This window comes from Leopardus geoffroyi, chromosome D1, assembly GCF_018350155.1.
Source record: "Leopardus geoffroyi isolate Oge1 chromosome D1, O.geoffroyi_Oge1_pat1.0, whole genome shotgun sequence".
Classification (NCBI taxonomy): domain Eukaryota; kingdom Metazoa; phylum Chordata; class Mammalia; order Carnivora; family Felidae; genus Leopardus; species Leopardus geoffroyi.
Window position 1 is genome coordinate 8,755,281 of NC_059329.1, and position 16,184 is coordinate 8,771,464.

Sequence of the window (16,184 nt, forward strand, 5' to 3'; positions counted from 1 at the left end):
CTTGGGAAGACTCTGTGTGCGGCTAACTTCTAACAGAACTGGATAGTTTTGTTTTCTCTATTATAAATGTAACCAAACAATATGTACTATTTTGTGTCTGGCTTCTTTCCTTCCACATTATGTTTATGAGACTTAGGTATATTACTGTTCTTAGAACATTCATTCTCACTGCTGTATTGCGTTCCATTGTTTGAATATACAGCATGAATTACTTCAAAAATGAACAGTTTATGAAGTGTGCAAGTTAACTCACTGAGATTGATTTATATAGTATTCCTGTGTTTTCCCCTTCACCTAGCCTGTGTAAGAATCCAGACCTTCTCTTTCTTCAGTGATTTTTAATCTCTGGCACTTCTACAGAAATAAGAACAAAGTTATCTCAGAGTTCCACAAACACCTAAGCTCATGTGATAAGAACAAGAAGAGGAGAAAAGAATTATATCTCAGAGAAGGAGAAACGGCAGGGCAGCCTGGACAGATTCTCTCAAGTTTGGGAGGGGACAGACTGTGTTATCCTTGGGAGTGCACAGGGACCCGAATGTTATTTGGTTGAGGTGCCTCAGGAAAGAGAAAGACCCCACAGGAAATGACTGCTGGCAGTAACTGGGGAGGCCTGTTCCTAAGTTTTTATATCCGTGAAAACGGCTGCATCCCACACGCGGCAAGGAGTCAGAGCATCTCTGAATGTAAAGGACTTCTCTGGGCACAGAAAAAGATAATGTCAGCAGTGACCACAACAGACCAAAGGTCAAAACCTTTCATCTGTTTGGAAGACATCACAGAAACCTCCTGCATTCTGGTTCTACTCTAAGAAAACAGGGTTCCAGTAAAGAAGAAAATTTGATTTCCTAACAGTCTGGCAAATGGAGGCTCAGGGTGAGTTTTAATTTGATCTATAAATAAACAGGCTTTTCTTGACTACCTGAGTTTATAGACTGAGATCCATACTAGGTGCTTAAGTTAAAATATTCTTCCTCTGATTCTTCTGACAGATAGATCCATGTCAGATTTAAGTACTTCCTGTGTCTTTTGAATAATGTTCTCATTACTGTGTAGTTATCTGTAATATCAAGGCACGGTACCTGTTTTTCTGGTAGATATAGATCCTAGGTTTGAGGATCAGGGTACAAGAGATATGAAATTCCTTCTGGTCTTTTTTGAGATGTGATGATGTACTCTGTTTCCTAAGGTAAAGCATGAAAAGTTCAGTGTTGGCTCTTCCCCTAACTTGACACAACTGGGAATTCCTCACTGATTCTGGCAGTTGTCAGTTCTAGATTTCAAAACTATCAGTCTTTACCTTTTGGTTTCTTTACAGACGTTATAGTGACTGGCTAGGAGAGACTGCTTCTTGAGCTGCTAGCCTGATGGTATTTTAAACTGATCATGACCTAGATTTTTCTTAATATTTATTTGATATACACCATTTCTGGCATTCTTCAACCCTTCCTAAAGATCCAAGCTTCCCTCCAATATCATTTCACTTCGGGCTGAAAAACTTCTGTCAGCATTTTTTTTTTTGGAACAAAGTTCTGCTGGAATAAATTTTTAGAGTTAAAAAAAAATCTCTATTTTACCTTCATTTCTGAAGGATATTTTTGCTGGACATAGTATTCTAGTTTGAGAGTTTTCCATTTCCATTCCACTGTCTTCTGAAATTGCCCAAGTTTCTGATGAAAAAACCACAGTGGTGCAAATCACTGCTCCCCTAAATGTAATGTGCTGTTTTTCTCTGGCTGCTATTAAGATTTCCTCTCACCTTTGGTTTATAGCAGTTTGTCTATATAACATAACTAAGTGAAATTCCCTTCATATTCCTGTTTGGGGTTCAATGATTCTGTACATTTGTATCTTTCACAAAATTTGGAATGTTTCCAAACCATTATTTCTTCAACTATTTGTTTGGTCCCATTTCCCTTCTCTCCTTTTCCGGAGTTCCAATTACATGTGTATTATATCTTCTGGTATTTTCTAACAAGTTTTTCGTGCATTTTTCATTAAAAAATGTCTTTGTTTTCTCTGTTCTGCACATTGGACAATTTGTATCAATGTATCTTCAAATTCACTGACTCTTTCCCCTTCCATTTCTATTCTGTAACTATTAATTTAAGATATTGCGGTTTTTCAGTTCTAAAATTTTCATTTGGTCTTTTTTATATTTTCTCTTTCGCTGTTGAGAAATATTTTCATTCATTTCACTTGGCTTTTTTCCTTAGAGAGCACAATATAAAAGTTGCTTTAAAGTTCTTTTTGGGTAATTCCAACATATGGATCATCTCAGGATTGGCCTCTATTGGTTATCTTTTCCCTTTTCTGACTCTTTGTATGTCAAGAAATTTTATACTGTATTCTAGACATTATGAATATTTTGTTTTAGAGACTCTGAGTGCTGTTATATTTGCAAAAGAGTATTGGTGTTTTTGTTATTAACAGGTAACTAACATGATTAGACTCAAGCTGCAAATTCTATCTTACTTGTGGTGAACAGAACCTTGGTTCCATTCTTTGATCCTCAGATTCAAGCTGTTTTGAGTCTCTTCCATGCATGTTGGTTCAGCAATCAGTCAGAGACTTGGGTAGAGTCTGTCCGCAAAATTTGAGCCTTCCCTTCTCTGATACCATCCTTTTTGAGACTCCTTCCCTCATGATCTTGTGGCTGTGGCTGACTCAGGCTCTTATTCTGGTTGTTCAGCCAGAAAGAATGGGGGTTTCTGTCAGTTTAGTTGCCCTGCACCATGACATGACTGTAGCCTGCCCTTAGGCCAATGCCTTAAACATAGGAAACTCACCCAATGCTGGTGCCTCCTTCCAAGTTTCAATTCCTCTCCAAAATCTGCCAACTTTTGTTCACTTTCCAGACCCTTTAGGTGGTTGTTGTCTGTATTTTATTCAGAGTTTAGAGTTGTTATCTGTATGGTGGTCAGTCTATTAAGACCTCACTCTGTCTGCTGTATCAGGGACAGAACTTGTCAACACAACTTTTTTTAATTTTAAATACTATTTTAAACTTGAAATAAGTTTAGACTTTCAGAAAAGTTGCTATGATAGTACAGAGGGTCCTTGTATACCTCTCACCAGTTTCAGGTTCCTAAAGTTATCCTCTTACAGTATCATGGCACACTTGTCAAACTAAGAAACCATTACTGGTACATTACTATTAACTAAGTTCTTGACTATTCAGATTTTACCAGTTTTTCCATTAATGTCCTTTTTCTGTTCTAGGACCCAAACCAGGATAACACATTGCGTTTAGTTATCACATCTCCTTAGTGACTGGTCTATGACAGTTTCTAGGTCTTTTCCTGTTTTGTTTTGTTTCTTTTTTTGGTTTGTTTTTGTTTTTTGCTGTGATAATCTGGAGGAGTTCTGGTCAGCTTAACCTACAGAATATCCTTCAATCTGGGCTTGCTTGATGTTCATCTCATGTTTGGAATGGGACTATGGGTTTTGACGAGGATAATACAACGGTGACCTGCTCTTCTCATCACATTCTATCGAGGGGCACATGACATCATTGGTCATGTTAACCTTAATCTTTCTGGGTAAGGTACTATACTTTTTGAAGAATACAACGTATGTAAAACTTGTTTATACATCTGTACTTCTTCTTATAACAAGTTTCATAAAAACCTCTTAATTAAAGACCTCATGTAGTCTTGTCCCTCTCTAGAAATCCCCTCCTTTCACCTGGAACTCCAAGGAGATTGGGCAACGGAAAATGATACTATCTAGAGAAATCTGTCATGGAAAAGAAGATATGCAGACAATGATATACACACATGTTTCTTCCAAGTAAGTTCTTAAAGTCTTGTGGTAGGCCAATAATGCATAATAGAACTTAATGACATGCCTGTTTTTTATTAGAAGATTAACAGCTTGGAAATTTGAGTTATCTGGCTTTAGGATGATACCTGACATGTCTGGTGGTAGAGGGGAGAGAAGAGACCAAGAGAAAAACGTGTGCATGTGATGAGCCCAATTCTTTAAGTGTAAAACAAATACCGGACGTGAGGGTGCAGCTGTTCGAAATCACAGGTGTGAGGTTTGGTATGCTCACCTGGACCTGAGAAGTGCCAATGTGGCACGTTCGGGTTGAGAGTACAAAGATTCTCTATTTATACATTCTCCATCCCCATCCCAGTCACAGGGTGAGTCTTAGGAAACTAACTTTTACTTCTTGGGTCGTGAATTCATTTTTGATTGTCACATCTCTATGCCAAATAGAACCTGATTGTACAGTTCAGGTACCCCCATTATTTCACAACATTAATTTTATTTCTATCATTACAAACTATTTTGTTAGAAAATCTGGGAGTATAAAAGTTATTCAAGCTTAACTGGACGATTCTATACAATTTTTCAGTAAAAGTCTATTTCAGTGGGTTGAAAAGATCAAGTCAAAAGCTCACTATGTAAAACAATACCTGAACATGAGCAAAGGGGAGGTTGGAGAGTGCGGTCTCTGCGTGAGCCTCTATTCCTCTCCCACAGCCCCGAGGTCTTTCAGCAGAGCCCCTCTAAAAATCACTGGTAAAACCAAGATAGAGGACTCCAGTGTTCTCACTATTTACCATTACTCTCCACATATTTTAATAAGAAGCTCTTGGGGAGAAACACAAGGCATACGAGTGTCTTTATTGGGGGCATGTCAAAAGATGACTTCAGAATAAATCAGAATAAAATATTTCCCTTTGAAAAATCAATAGAACAAAATTGGATTAACTTTTTCTTTTTCATCCTAGAAATTACCTAGTTGACTGCATTTAACATGTAAATACAGCAGACGCTATGGTTCTTACCTGAAAGTGGCCACGAAGTTCACCGTGGGCCAGCCCAAGACAAACGATTTCAGGGCATTGGTGTTGCCTTCTCCCACTTCGTCCACACAGCTTGCTGTCCACATGTCACTTAATTTAATTTTATTTTTTATCTTAAAGTTGTTGTTATATCTAGAAAGATAAAAACCACACAGGACTTCTTGTTGTTTTGTTTCCTAAATTTTATGAGAGCTCCTGTACTTGTGACAAGAGGACAGTTTCCACTAATCATAGGCAAAGAGTGTCTTATTCACTGTTTGTGACTTCAGTGCCTACAGCAGGAGACTGTAAGATGGCTGGTTACCTGTGACCCCAAAGGCTCTGGAAACATGTGTTGTATTAGTCCTTATGCCTGCATTTATGGGCAGCAAACGGCCATAAACTATCTATATTTTTTTTCTAAGTTGAGCATTACATTTGGATCAAAAATCTAATTTTAAATTTACTGCTGTACTAAAAAATTAATGCACTTATTATTTATAACTTCCTTACTTCCAAAAAGATTTGAGTGGATGAACAAAAAGTTAAAATACACATTACTTATTAAAATATTTATAAAATTTTCACCTTAAGAGAGAGAGATGCACATAAAAATTATAATCTGGAATTAGAGGAATTTTCAGCATATTTCCAACTGGATGGTTACAAGTTTTTCTAGTCTTTACAAGCAAAGGTTAGTTAAATTTCTTTTAAAAAAATGTTTTTTCTGGGATGCCTGGGTGGCTCAGTCAGTTAGGTGTCTGACTTCAGCTCAGGTCATGATATCGTGGTTCTGGAGTTCAAGCCCAGTATTGGGCTCTGTGCTGACCGCTCAGAGCCTAGAACCTGCTTTAGATTCTGTCTCCCTCTCTCTATCTAACCCTCTCTCACTCAAGCTCTCTGTCTCTCAAAAAAGAATAAACATTAAAAAATTAAAAAATTTTTTTTTTCTTTTAGAGAGCAAGAGAATGAGCAGGGGAGAGAGGCAGCAGGGGAGACAAGAGAGAATCGCAAGCAAGCCCCATGCACAGCGCAGAGCCCAACATGGGGCTCGATTCCACGACCCTGGGATCAAGGACGGAGCTGAAGTCAAGAGTTGGATACTCAACCAACTGAACCACTCAGGTGCCCCTAAATTTCCTTTCTTAAAAGTTTGTTCATATCATTTCCCCTTGTATTCTGGCTAAAATTGAAAAACTCTAGCTAAAAACAGACCCTTAACTAAACTGGAAAAAAAAAAAAAAAGGCAGGAAGTACTACACTTAAGTGGAGTTAACACAATTAATATTTATCTCCAAGGACCCAGAAGGTAATCTACTTTAAGTCAGCATTGAAATCGCTTTTTGACAATTTCTACCTAATCTTCCTTAGAACCTAATATTGAAACCACCATTATCTCTTGACCTAAATTCACAGATTTCATGCTCATAATGGACCTGAGACTTAGTTAGAAGGCACTGGGAAAGATAAAGAGAATGCTTAGGGAAACTTGGACACTTCCTATCACTCAGAGCCATTTGTGGAAACAGAAAAAAACTGACATGAAATCAAAGACACTTCATATGGCAGTATTCCTAAAACTCCTCCATGGAATATTTAAAGCCAAAACTCTTCAGTCGGATTTATGAAATGAAAAAGGATCTTGCAGGAACTACGCATGAAGGATAACCTAGATTCAAAGCTTCATTTATACTTCCTGTGGGGCACACTCACTGTAAGTGTAACAGAAAAGCACCTTGTGGCATAATAGCGTTTTTCTATATTTCATTTCAATATTTTTTTCATCCCGTTGCTACAAATCTTTGGATTAAAAAAAATTTTTTTAACAATTATTTGTTTTTGAGAGACAGAGTGCGAGCGGGGGTGGGGCAGAGACAGAGAGGAAGACGCAGAATCCAAAGCAGGCTCCAGGCTCTGAGCTGTCAGCACAGAGCCCGACGCAGGGCTTGAACTCATGAACCGTGAGATCATGACCTGAGCCGAAGTCGGACGCTTAAGCAACCGAGCCACCCAGGCAGTCCCCAAAACTTCGGATTTTTAAAAATCAAACAGACACTGAAGATAAAATTTTATTTCCTTTTTAAAAAATATTATTTTTTGGGGCGCCTGGGTGGCGCAGTCGGTTAAGCGTCCGACTTCAGCCAGGTCACGATCTCGCGGTCCGTGAGTTCGAGCCCCGCGTCGGGCTCTGGGCTGATGGCTCAGAGCCTGGAGCCTGTTTCCGATTCTGTGTCTCCCTCTCTCTCTGCCCCTCCCCCGTTCATGCTCTGTCTCGCTCTGTCCCAAAAATAAATAAACGTTGAAAAAAAAAAATTAAAAAAAAAAAATTATTTTTTGAGAGTGACTATTTAGGTAATCTAAAACTGAAAGTACACATGTTTTTCAAAGAAAGGTATGTTTCCGTATCTCTTGTCACACAGTTTGTGTTTTCTAATGCAGGTCTCTATATCAGATACTTCAGATACCAGGTGGGAGCTGTTCACATTTACGGCCCTGAAGAAAAGTCATTGCGATGATTTTTTTCCCTAAATCAATAAAGTGCCAAGATTACCTACCTTCTGATACAAAAAATAAGAAGTTGCCTAAAAGTGTAAACAATCACTTCCATTCTACTAGCTATTATTTACTGAGAATTTCCCATTTGCCATCCAGTCATTGTGGTAAACACTTTACACATACTATTAGTTTAATCCTCAAAGAGTTTACAGATAAGGAAAAGGAGTTATGGAGAGATTTAGCTAAGTAACTTGCCAAAAGTCACACAGCTTAACTAGCGTAGCTAGAATCTGAACTTGAGCAGTGTTGACTTCCTAGCTAATTTAATGCTCTTAACTATGTATTCATAAAAAGCCCTGGATGTTGTCAGTCTTATAAAGCATCTGGATGCAAGTATTTTACCATGAAGTTCCCTTCAGCTTTTCTATCTTCAGCCTGTTTTTTATCTCTCTGTACCTCCATGGTTTTCTGATGGGACTGTCACTACAGAGGTGGAGAGGAATCTCATACCCACTCATGTCTGCAAAGATAAATGGAGTAGTTTCAAAATATTTAAAACCTGTATTAAATAATATTTTTATATTAAGATGGATAGTTCTGGGGTCATAGTGTGTTTCTTAAAAATTTTCACTCTCAATTTCCAATAGTATTAGACTATTCTAATAAAATTTACAAAGTAACAACCCAAAAAGCAATTCTGTGTAGTCCCTTACTACAAATTTATTAAGATGAGAGATGTATGTCCTTGTTTTTCTATGCTCCAGTCTTTGTACTAGAAGGAATGCCAGTAAACTGCTGAAATACACAGGATTCTAGGGAGATGCCCCTCCAGTCTAAGATGGAGATGTTTTACTAAATACGTTTTGGGGTAGAGAACATGGTATATTCCACAAGAATCTGAAGATAATGAATACATGATCAGAACTTTTTTTTTCATCATCTTTGTGACCTAAATAGAACACATCATTATTTCCTTATTTATATAGGAAATTAATATGAGAAAAGCTATGGCTTAGGAAGGTACAAAGTACCTAGTCACTTCCTTTTAGTAAATTCCAAATGGCTGCTCTATAGTTATTAATGCAATATTAACTTCCTTCTAAATACCTTAAAGTTTTTAAACACTGCCTTAAAAGATGGGAAGCCATAATTCTATCAGAAAAATAGCTTTTTATTTAGCTTTTGAAGGAATATGAAAGTAGTCCCTAAGGTCCCATTCAGTTTTAATACTTGTTCTAATTGAGTATGGAAAAGAACGACCACAAACTCAAGGTAATTTTAGGTAAACATTGTCAACATTCAGCATAAAGTGAATAAAATACCTTAGCCAATAAAAGTACAAAAATTAAAAACCATTTGTATTATTGCATTCACTAAAATCACTTAGTTTCACTAAATAAATATAAATAAATATAAATAAATACGGAACAGCTGGTCAACTAGTTACCCCACCTGAACTTATTTCTACAGCATCAACCTAAGGGCTGAAAGCAGTTCCCAAATGGAGCCTGAAGATGAGCTGAAGTAGTATTGAACTTGAGGTAGTGAATTTGTTTACTAAGCACTAAATAACTCCTATCATTTCAACAAATGAATTGACTGAGGGTATAACCCCATCTTCTGTCACAGGGTAAAAAGTGGCAGAGATCTGGTATTATAGGGGCTGGTTCTTCTTGGTTGCCGTTTATTTCAGGAAAAAGTATTAAGTTCTTATTAAGAAGGATCTGTGAATATATCAAATGTTATCTACTAGAATGACCATATAATGATAAATTGTGGTCAGAATTTCTGCAAGGTGGCAGTATTCACAAATCATGATTATCTTCTCAAATCCTTATGTCCTCTCTATGGCAAGGGCCTTGGGCTCATGCCCCTCGCCCCAAATTAACTTCAATCACTCACACTTTTTAATATCCTCAATAAATGTAGAAAGTACTTAAAATAATCTTTCATGAATTGACTCTCTTAAATAAAAACAGAATTAAGTCAACTGTTACTAGATTTTGTCACTTAGTAAAAACATTTAGGTAGACACAGACAGGTATCCCAAAAGCAGTAGGTGAAAAAACATGGTGTAGATCTTATGCGAGAATGGGACAGTCAAAATAAAAAGTCAGCTATACAAGTAGATGATGGGCACAGATTTGGCAGTATATTTAAAACAGCAATTTTCTAGTGGTAAAGAAACGATATAAAAATTTTTTCAGCAAAACACTATATAGGTTACATAAAACCACGTAATGTCTACATTAGCAATAACCAGAACAGTAAGTGACAGGTAAGAAAACAAGTCTTGTACTCTAAATATTATAATTGTTGAGGAAAAAACATCCAAAAAAGGTGAAGGAAAATACTCTCCTTCACAAGAACTGAATACATGCTATAAGTAAATAGTCTCTAAGATCCTAAAGTATAGGAAATGGATTACTGTAATAGGTTTTTGTTGTCTGCTTATCTCTCTGCAGGCTGAGCACAAAACCAAGCACATAATGAGTAAAATGGGGAACAGTACAAAGGGCCACCCACTGGAAATAAGGCCTAGATTAAAATCCCAGTCCACCACAACTCCTATTACATGACTTTGGGACAAACCCCCGAGTCTCAGTATTCATGACCTAAAACAACTCTTATCTTGCAGGATTGTTAGGAAAACGTAGTAAGATCTTTGTGGCCCTGTTAGAGTATCTAGCATACAGAACCCATCCAATACATTTTATGTAACGAAACGGCAACTAATGTACATTAAAAAAATAATGATTTGTTCCTCATTCGACAGCACATAGCTTCGAATGGACCTAATACAGAGGCTTCCATGGACAGACTTTCCTTTCTCTACATTGCTATATTGCTATCTATAACAACAAATCCACTTCCAAAATGACATCTGTAGGTATTACTTGTATTCAAAATATGTTTTAAGCTTTGCTGATTTTGAGTTTCATTCCTCTGTCATCATAAAAAATATGTGGTAAGACTTCATCCTTACTAATTTTGTTAAGACCTGAGCTACTGCTGGTCAGGAGGACTTTTATTTAAAAAAAAGAAACCAAAAAAACAAAACAAACGAAAACGACAAAAAGACAAGTGCTGGTAAGGACATGGAGACACTCCAACCCTTGTGCATTGTTGGTGGGAATGTAAAATAGTGCGGCCACTATGGAAAACAGTATGGAGGTTCCTCAAAAAAAATAAAAGCAGATCCAGAAATCCCACTTCTAGGTATTTATCAAAGAAGTGAAATCAAGATGTTGAAGAAATATTAACACTCATATTCAGTGCTGCACTATTTATAATAGCCATGGTGTGGAAAGAGCCTAAATGTCCACTGGTAAACGAATGGATAAAGAAAATGTGGTATATACATACAATGGAATATTATTCAGCAGACTTTAAAAAGAAGGAAATCCTGCAATATGCAACAATGCGCATTAACCTAGCGGACATTGTACTAATGAAATAAACCAGTCACAGAAGTACAAATACTGTGTGATGCCACTTACAGGAGGTATATAAAATAGTCAAACCCATGGAATCAGAGTGGAATGTTGGTTGCCAAGGGCTGAGGGGAGAGAGAAAATGAAGAGTTTTGCTAATTAACAAGTATAAAGTTTCAATTATGCAAGATGAATACATTCTAGAGATCTGTTATACAACACTGTGCCTATTAGTTAACAATACTGTCTTGTACACTTAAACATTTGTTAAGAGGATTTCCTGTGAAGTGTTCTTCCCGTAATAATAAAAAAATACATTCTGAAGCACATTCCGAAACAGTTTTCTTATCTTTATCCTTGCCTCTAACTTTCAAAAGAAAATATCAATGGTTCACTAAGCATTCTAGCGAGACAGCAGAACACATACTGGTTAAAAGCACTCTGGGGGCATCTGGGTGGCTCGGTCGGTTAAGTGTCTGACTTGAAACTCGGGTCTAGATCTCAGGTTTGTGGGTGTGAGCCGTGCATTAGGTTCCATGCCGGATGTGGAGCCTACTTAAAAAAAAAAAAAAAAAAAAAAAAAAGCACAGACCTAGGTTCAAATGTGGGCTCAACTAATTACTAACTGTGATCTTGCTGAAGTCACTTAACTTCTCTGAGTATCAATTTCTTCTTTAGAAAGAAAAAAATAGCATCTGCCTGACAGAACAGTTATACAGGTTAAAGTCTCTAGAAAAATCCCTATTATACAATAAGATCCAAATAAATGTGAGGTCTCTATTGTTGTTAGCACCACTCAGACTAAATACACTGCTTTGCAAAATTAGTATTGAGCCTTGTCCATGTCTTCTTTACGACACGGCGTAACTTAGGTGTGCGAGTGACAATAGTAGAAAAAAGTATTTACTGTTCTCTGGTGACTAAAATCTTGTTAATGTTACTGGATTTACTGAAACACTCTGATCTTTTGTTAGGTTCGGTGAACAATGAGAATGGAGGATGGAGCAAGGAGCAACCACCAGGTCGCAGGGGCACCGAGTGTCGAGCAGAAAGTCAATTCTTCTGGCTACCTGTGACATACATTCCAAGTATGTGTGTATCCTTCACTTAAGTGCCACTTCCCCACATAAACCCTCACTACGTTTCATCAGGACTATTATAACCTCCTGTCCAGTCTGCTTGCTTCTCTTCTCAGGCTTACCCTCTAACCCGTTACCTATCACAGCCAGAAACAAGATCTTTTTTTTTTTTTTTAAATTAAGTTTATTTATTTTTAGAGAGAGAGGGAGAGAAGGAGGGAGGGAGGGCGAGAGACAGAGAGAGAGAGAGAGAGAGAGAGAGAGAGAGAGAGAGAATACATCCCAAGCAGGCTCCACACTGCCAGTGTGGAGCCCGACACGGGGCTCCAACTCACAAATCATGACCTGAGCTAAACCGCGAGTCGGATGCTTAACTGACTGATCCACCCAGGTGCCCTTTCAGAAACAATAGCTTAAAAACATGAACTCCTCTAACTGAAATCCCTTAGAATAAACCCAAACTCCTTATCACAGCCTCTGTTGCAGGTGGCCTCCGAGAGGCCGCCAGTGATCCTGCCTTCCTGGCATCCACACCGTCGCATGGGTATCTTCCATGCTGCACTCCCGTGGGTCTGTGTGGCCAACAGCACGTCAGAAATGACAGCACACCACTTCCAGGATCGGGGTATGAAAGACCGTGGCTTCCAGTTTGGGTGTTCTCTCACGTGCTTACACTGTGTCCCGCCCTCCTTTGAAGGAAGCGATACCCTGTTACGAGCAGCCCTGTGGAGACACCCACGTGGCCAGAACCTGCAGCGTCTGGCCAACAGCCAGGGAGGAACGGAGGCCTGCCAGCGTCCACACGAGCGAGCGGGGAAGTGGATTCGCCAGCTGCCATCAGGATGTCAGATGATTCTAACCTGGTCAACAGCTTGACTGCGACCTCAAGGGGACTTTGAGCCAGAACCACCAGCCAAGCCCCTCCTCAGTAGGAGAGTGCTAAGGATGACGTGAGTCTTCCTGAGTCCGAGATGTGTGCAGGTATAAACAGGTTTTTGGTGACTTGTTACATGGGAATAGATCATTAATACAGCCCAAGAGGGTCCCGATAACCTGGTCCTCATCGATTTCTCCAATCTCAGTTCACAGTCTCCTGCCCATTATGCTCAGCTTTTCTTTAGCTCCGACAAGGGGCCAAGCTCTTCCCACCCCCTGCTCTTGCCTCTCCCAGAATGCTCCTCCTTCTACCACCTGAATGGCTGGTTGCTTTTCAGCCCTAGATGATTTTTCCCCCGACTGTACCTACCAACATATATCCTGTATTTTACCTCACCCAGCACCCTATTTTCTTCACAGCACTAACCACAATCTGCAACTCCTCCACATGTTAGAACAAAAGCGCCAAAAACGCAGGGACCATACCTGTCCCATTCTTCACCATATTCCCTGTATGTGTTCAGAACACGGCACTGAGTAGGACCTAAAATGAACACTTGTTGAATGAATAAACAACCGAAACTTTTTCTTTGCAAAAATAAAACAAAAAAAACATAAAAGTTACTTCAAATATTAGCTCTGGTAACAGAAGCCAGACATTCTTGGGGCGCCTGGGTGGCGCAGTCGGTTAAGCGTCTGACTTCAGCCAGGTCACGATCTCGCGGTCTGTGAGTTCGAGCCCCGCGTCGGGCTCTGGGCTGATGGCTCAGAGCCTGGAGCCTGTTTCCGATTCTGTGTCTCCCTCTCTCTCTGCCCCTCCCCCGTTCATGCTCTGTCTCTCTCTGTCCCAAAAATAAATAAACGTTGAAAAAAAAAAAAAAAAGAAGCCAGACATTCTTTACAGTAAGCACTGGACAGAAAGGCTACCCTGTTAGTGGGAATGCAATTGTATAAGGATAACTGGGAGAGAGCTCGTGGTGTACTTACTTGATTTTGGCCACAACAAACAGATCATTGAACAGGAAAAGATGCCGCTCCTGTCTCTGCAGGCCTCTTTTGAGTTCTACCCGGCCATCAATTAGCAAGGTCCTACTGGAGCACACGAACGATGAGAGAAATGTACACGTGTCCACGCTGGCAGAAGGGCTTTCCCTGTCACAGATCAAACACCACAGATCTTTAGTCAAATGATCAAATATAGGATGGAGTTCTATAAAATTATAGCTTCTGGTTGTCAAAAAAAATAAATAAATAAAGCTCTCTGTATCTTTTTAATGCCATGACATAGTTTCCTACCTGGTCCCTCAGTCTCTCTCTAACACAGTGGTCTTTTACATTTCATTATGAAAATTTTTCAAACACAAAGCAAAGTGTAAGTTGTATAATATACCCCCAACCTAGATTCTACCATGAAAATTTACTGCACCTGCTTTATCATGCATCCATCGAACTACCCATCCTTCTATCTGCTTAATAATCCGTTCCATTTTTGGCCTTTCAGTGTTAACTGAACACAGCAGTATGTCTCCCCTTAAATACTCTGGCATGGAGGTCACTGACTAGGGTTCAACATTTACTAACAATTTAAAAAACATGAATGCACAATGAAATGCACAAACCTTAGGTGTATATTCACTGAGTTCTGACAAATGTATTCACCTGTATAGTCTAAACCTTACCAAGATGAGAACATTATCATCACACCAAAATATTTCCTCTTGTACCTTCTCAGATGTTTTATATATTAACTGAAGATGGCTTCTATGTATTGGCTTTTGGGTTGTTTATTTCTTCACTGCAGGCTGAGACCCATCAGCTCAAAAGTCTACTGGCACCGAACTGAAATTTTTATACACTTGATTATTTAAAAAATAGTCCAAACAAGCAGATTCTTAGCCACTTGTAGCTTGCCTGCTTTGCATATGCCACGTAACTACACCCAATATCGGCTAGCCTTGGTAAGATAGAGTCTAATGATTCTAAGACTCTAAGACTTCCCTTCAGAGTTCTCTGACCCAGAGATTCCCTGCTGCACCAGGGACCTGCATCCCTGGACAAGTAATCCCCAGAGACACTCTATGGTCTCCGCCACCTCAGGAGCTCCTTTGCCCTCCTCTCCTTCTGGTTGGTGGTCTTTAGGCCCCAAACCTCAAGACAGTCTCATGTTATGAGGGGCTTCCTTTCTGATGCAACCCTGCCCAATGAGATCTTTTTCCTTGTTTAGCCCCTAAGTCTCACAAATTCCTTACAACAGTCTATCCCCACCCCATCACCCTCAAGGCAACCACTATTATGACATTTTTTTTCCCCAATGAAGACGAGTTTTGCCTGTTTTGCAATTTCACATGGAGCTACCATATGTACTTCTTTGTGTAAGATATTTTTTAGTTAGCATACTTTTTTTTACATTAACCAGTAATCTATTGCTTTAATATGGTTGAATAGTATTCCATGACATAAATATATCAAAGTTTGTTTACCCATTCTCCTATTGACAGACCTGGACTCTTTCCAGTTTTCAGCTATTATATAAATTAAACATTGTCCTGGTCTTTTTGTGACCTATGTTTTAATTTCTTTTGAATAAATACCTCAGAATGGAATTGTTGGGTCACAGAGTAGGTAGATGTTTAATTAAACAAATTTTATTAATGTTTTTATTTATTTTTGAGAGAGAGCGAGAGAGCGAGCGTGAGACAGCACGAGCAGGGGAGGGGCAGAGAGAGAGGGAGACACAGAATCCGAAGCAGGCCCCGGGCTCTGAGCTGGCAGCACAGAGCCCAACGTGGGGCTCAAACTCACAAACTGTGAGATCATGACCTGAGCCGAAGTCGGATGCTTAACTGACTGGGCCACCAGGTGCCCCGGTGGATGTTTAATTTTAGAAAAAAGTGCCAGTTTTCCAAAGTGGTCACCCCAATTTTTATTGCCAAGAATATTTCCGGACAGGTCGGTTGCTCCACAGCCCTGCCAACATGTGGTGTTGTCACTCTTTCAAATTTTGGCCATTCCAGTGGATACATAGTAGCATCTCATTAAGATTTTAATTTGCACTTCTATGATGACTAATGATGTTGACTCATGTTCTTTTTGGTCATTTGTGCATCTTCATTTGTGAATTATCTTCAAATATTTTGCCTATTTAGAAAAATTGGGTTAGGTATCTTTTTATGGATGAGTTATAGGATTTTTTTTTACATATCCTGGATAAAAGTCCTTTGTCAGGTATGTTTTGCAAATATTTTTTTTTCCTTGCCTGTTGCCTGTACGTTTTCTTAATTGCGTTTTTGATGTAGTTTTAAAATTTTGATGAAGTCTAATTTATCACTTTTGAATGGTATTTATTCTCTGTGACCTTTCTAAGAAATCCTCCCCTACTCCCAAGTGGTTATAAAAGATATTCTCTAATTTTTTCCACTAAAATTTGTATAATTTTAGTTTTTACTTCTAAATATATGATCTATGTCAAAATAACTTCTTCACAGTAGAAGGCAGGGGCTAAG

At 38.8% G+C, this 16,184-nt stretch overlaps 1 protein-coding gene across 6 annotated transcripts in view; it reads right to left on the reverse strand.

Moving 5' to 3' along the window:
• Positions 1–16,184, reverse strand: part of ARHGAP20 (Rho GTPase activating protein 20) — a 131,688-nt gene that overhangs the window by 37,289 nt on the left and 78,215 nt on the right. For 4 of the 6 annotated variants that reach the window (XM_045482733.1, XM_045482731.1, XM_045482734.1 and 1 more), the window contains exons 3-5: positions 13,669–13,833; positions 4,800–4,949; positions 1,083–1,184 (exon numbers count right to left, since the gene is read on the reverse strand). In XM_045482733.1, the coding sequence (XP_045338689.1) occupies positions 1,083–1,184; positions 4,800–4,949; positions 13,669–13,833 (417 nt within the window). The remainder of the gene's footprint in view (positions 1–1,082; positions 1,185–4,799; positions 4,950–13,668; positions 13,834–16,184) is intronic. The other 2 variants (XM_045482732.1, XM_045482736.1) reach the window with 1 other exon arrangement.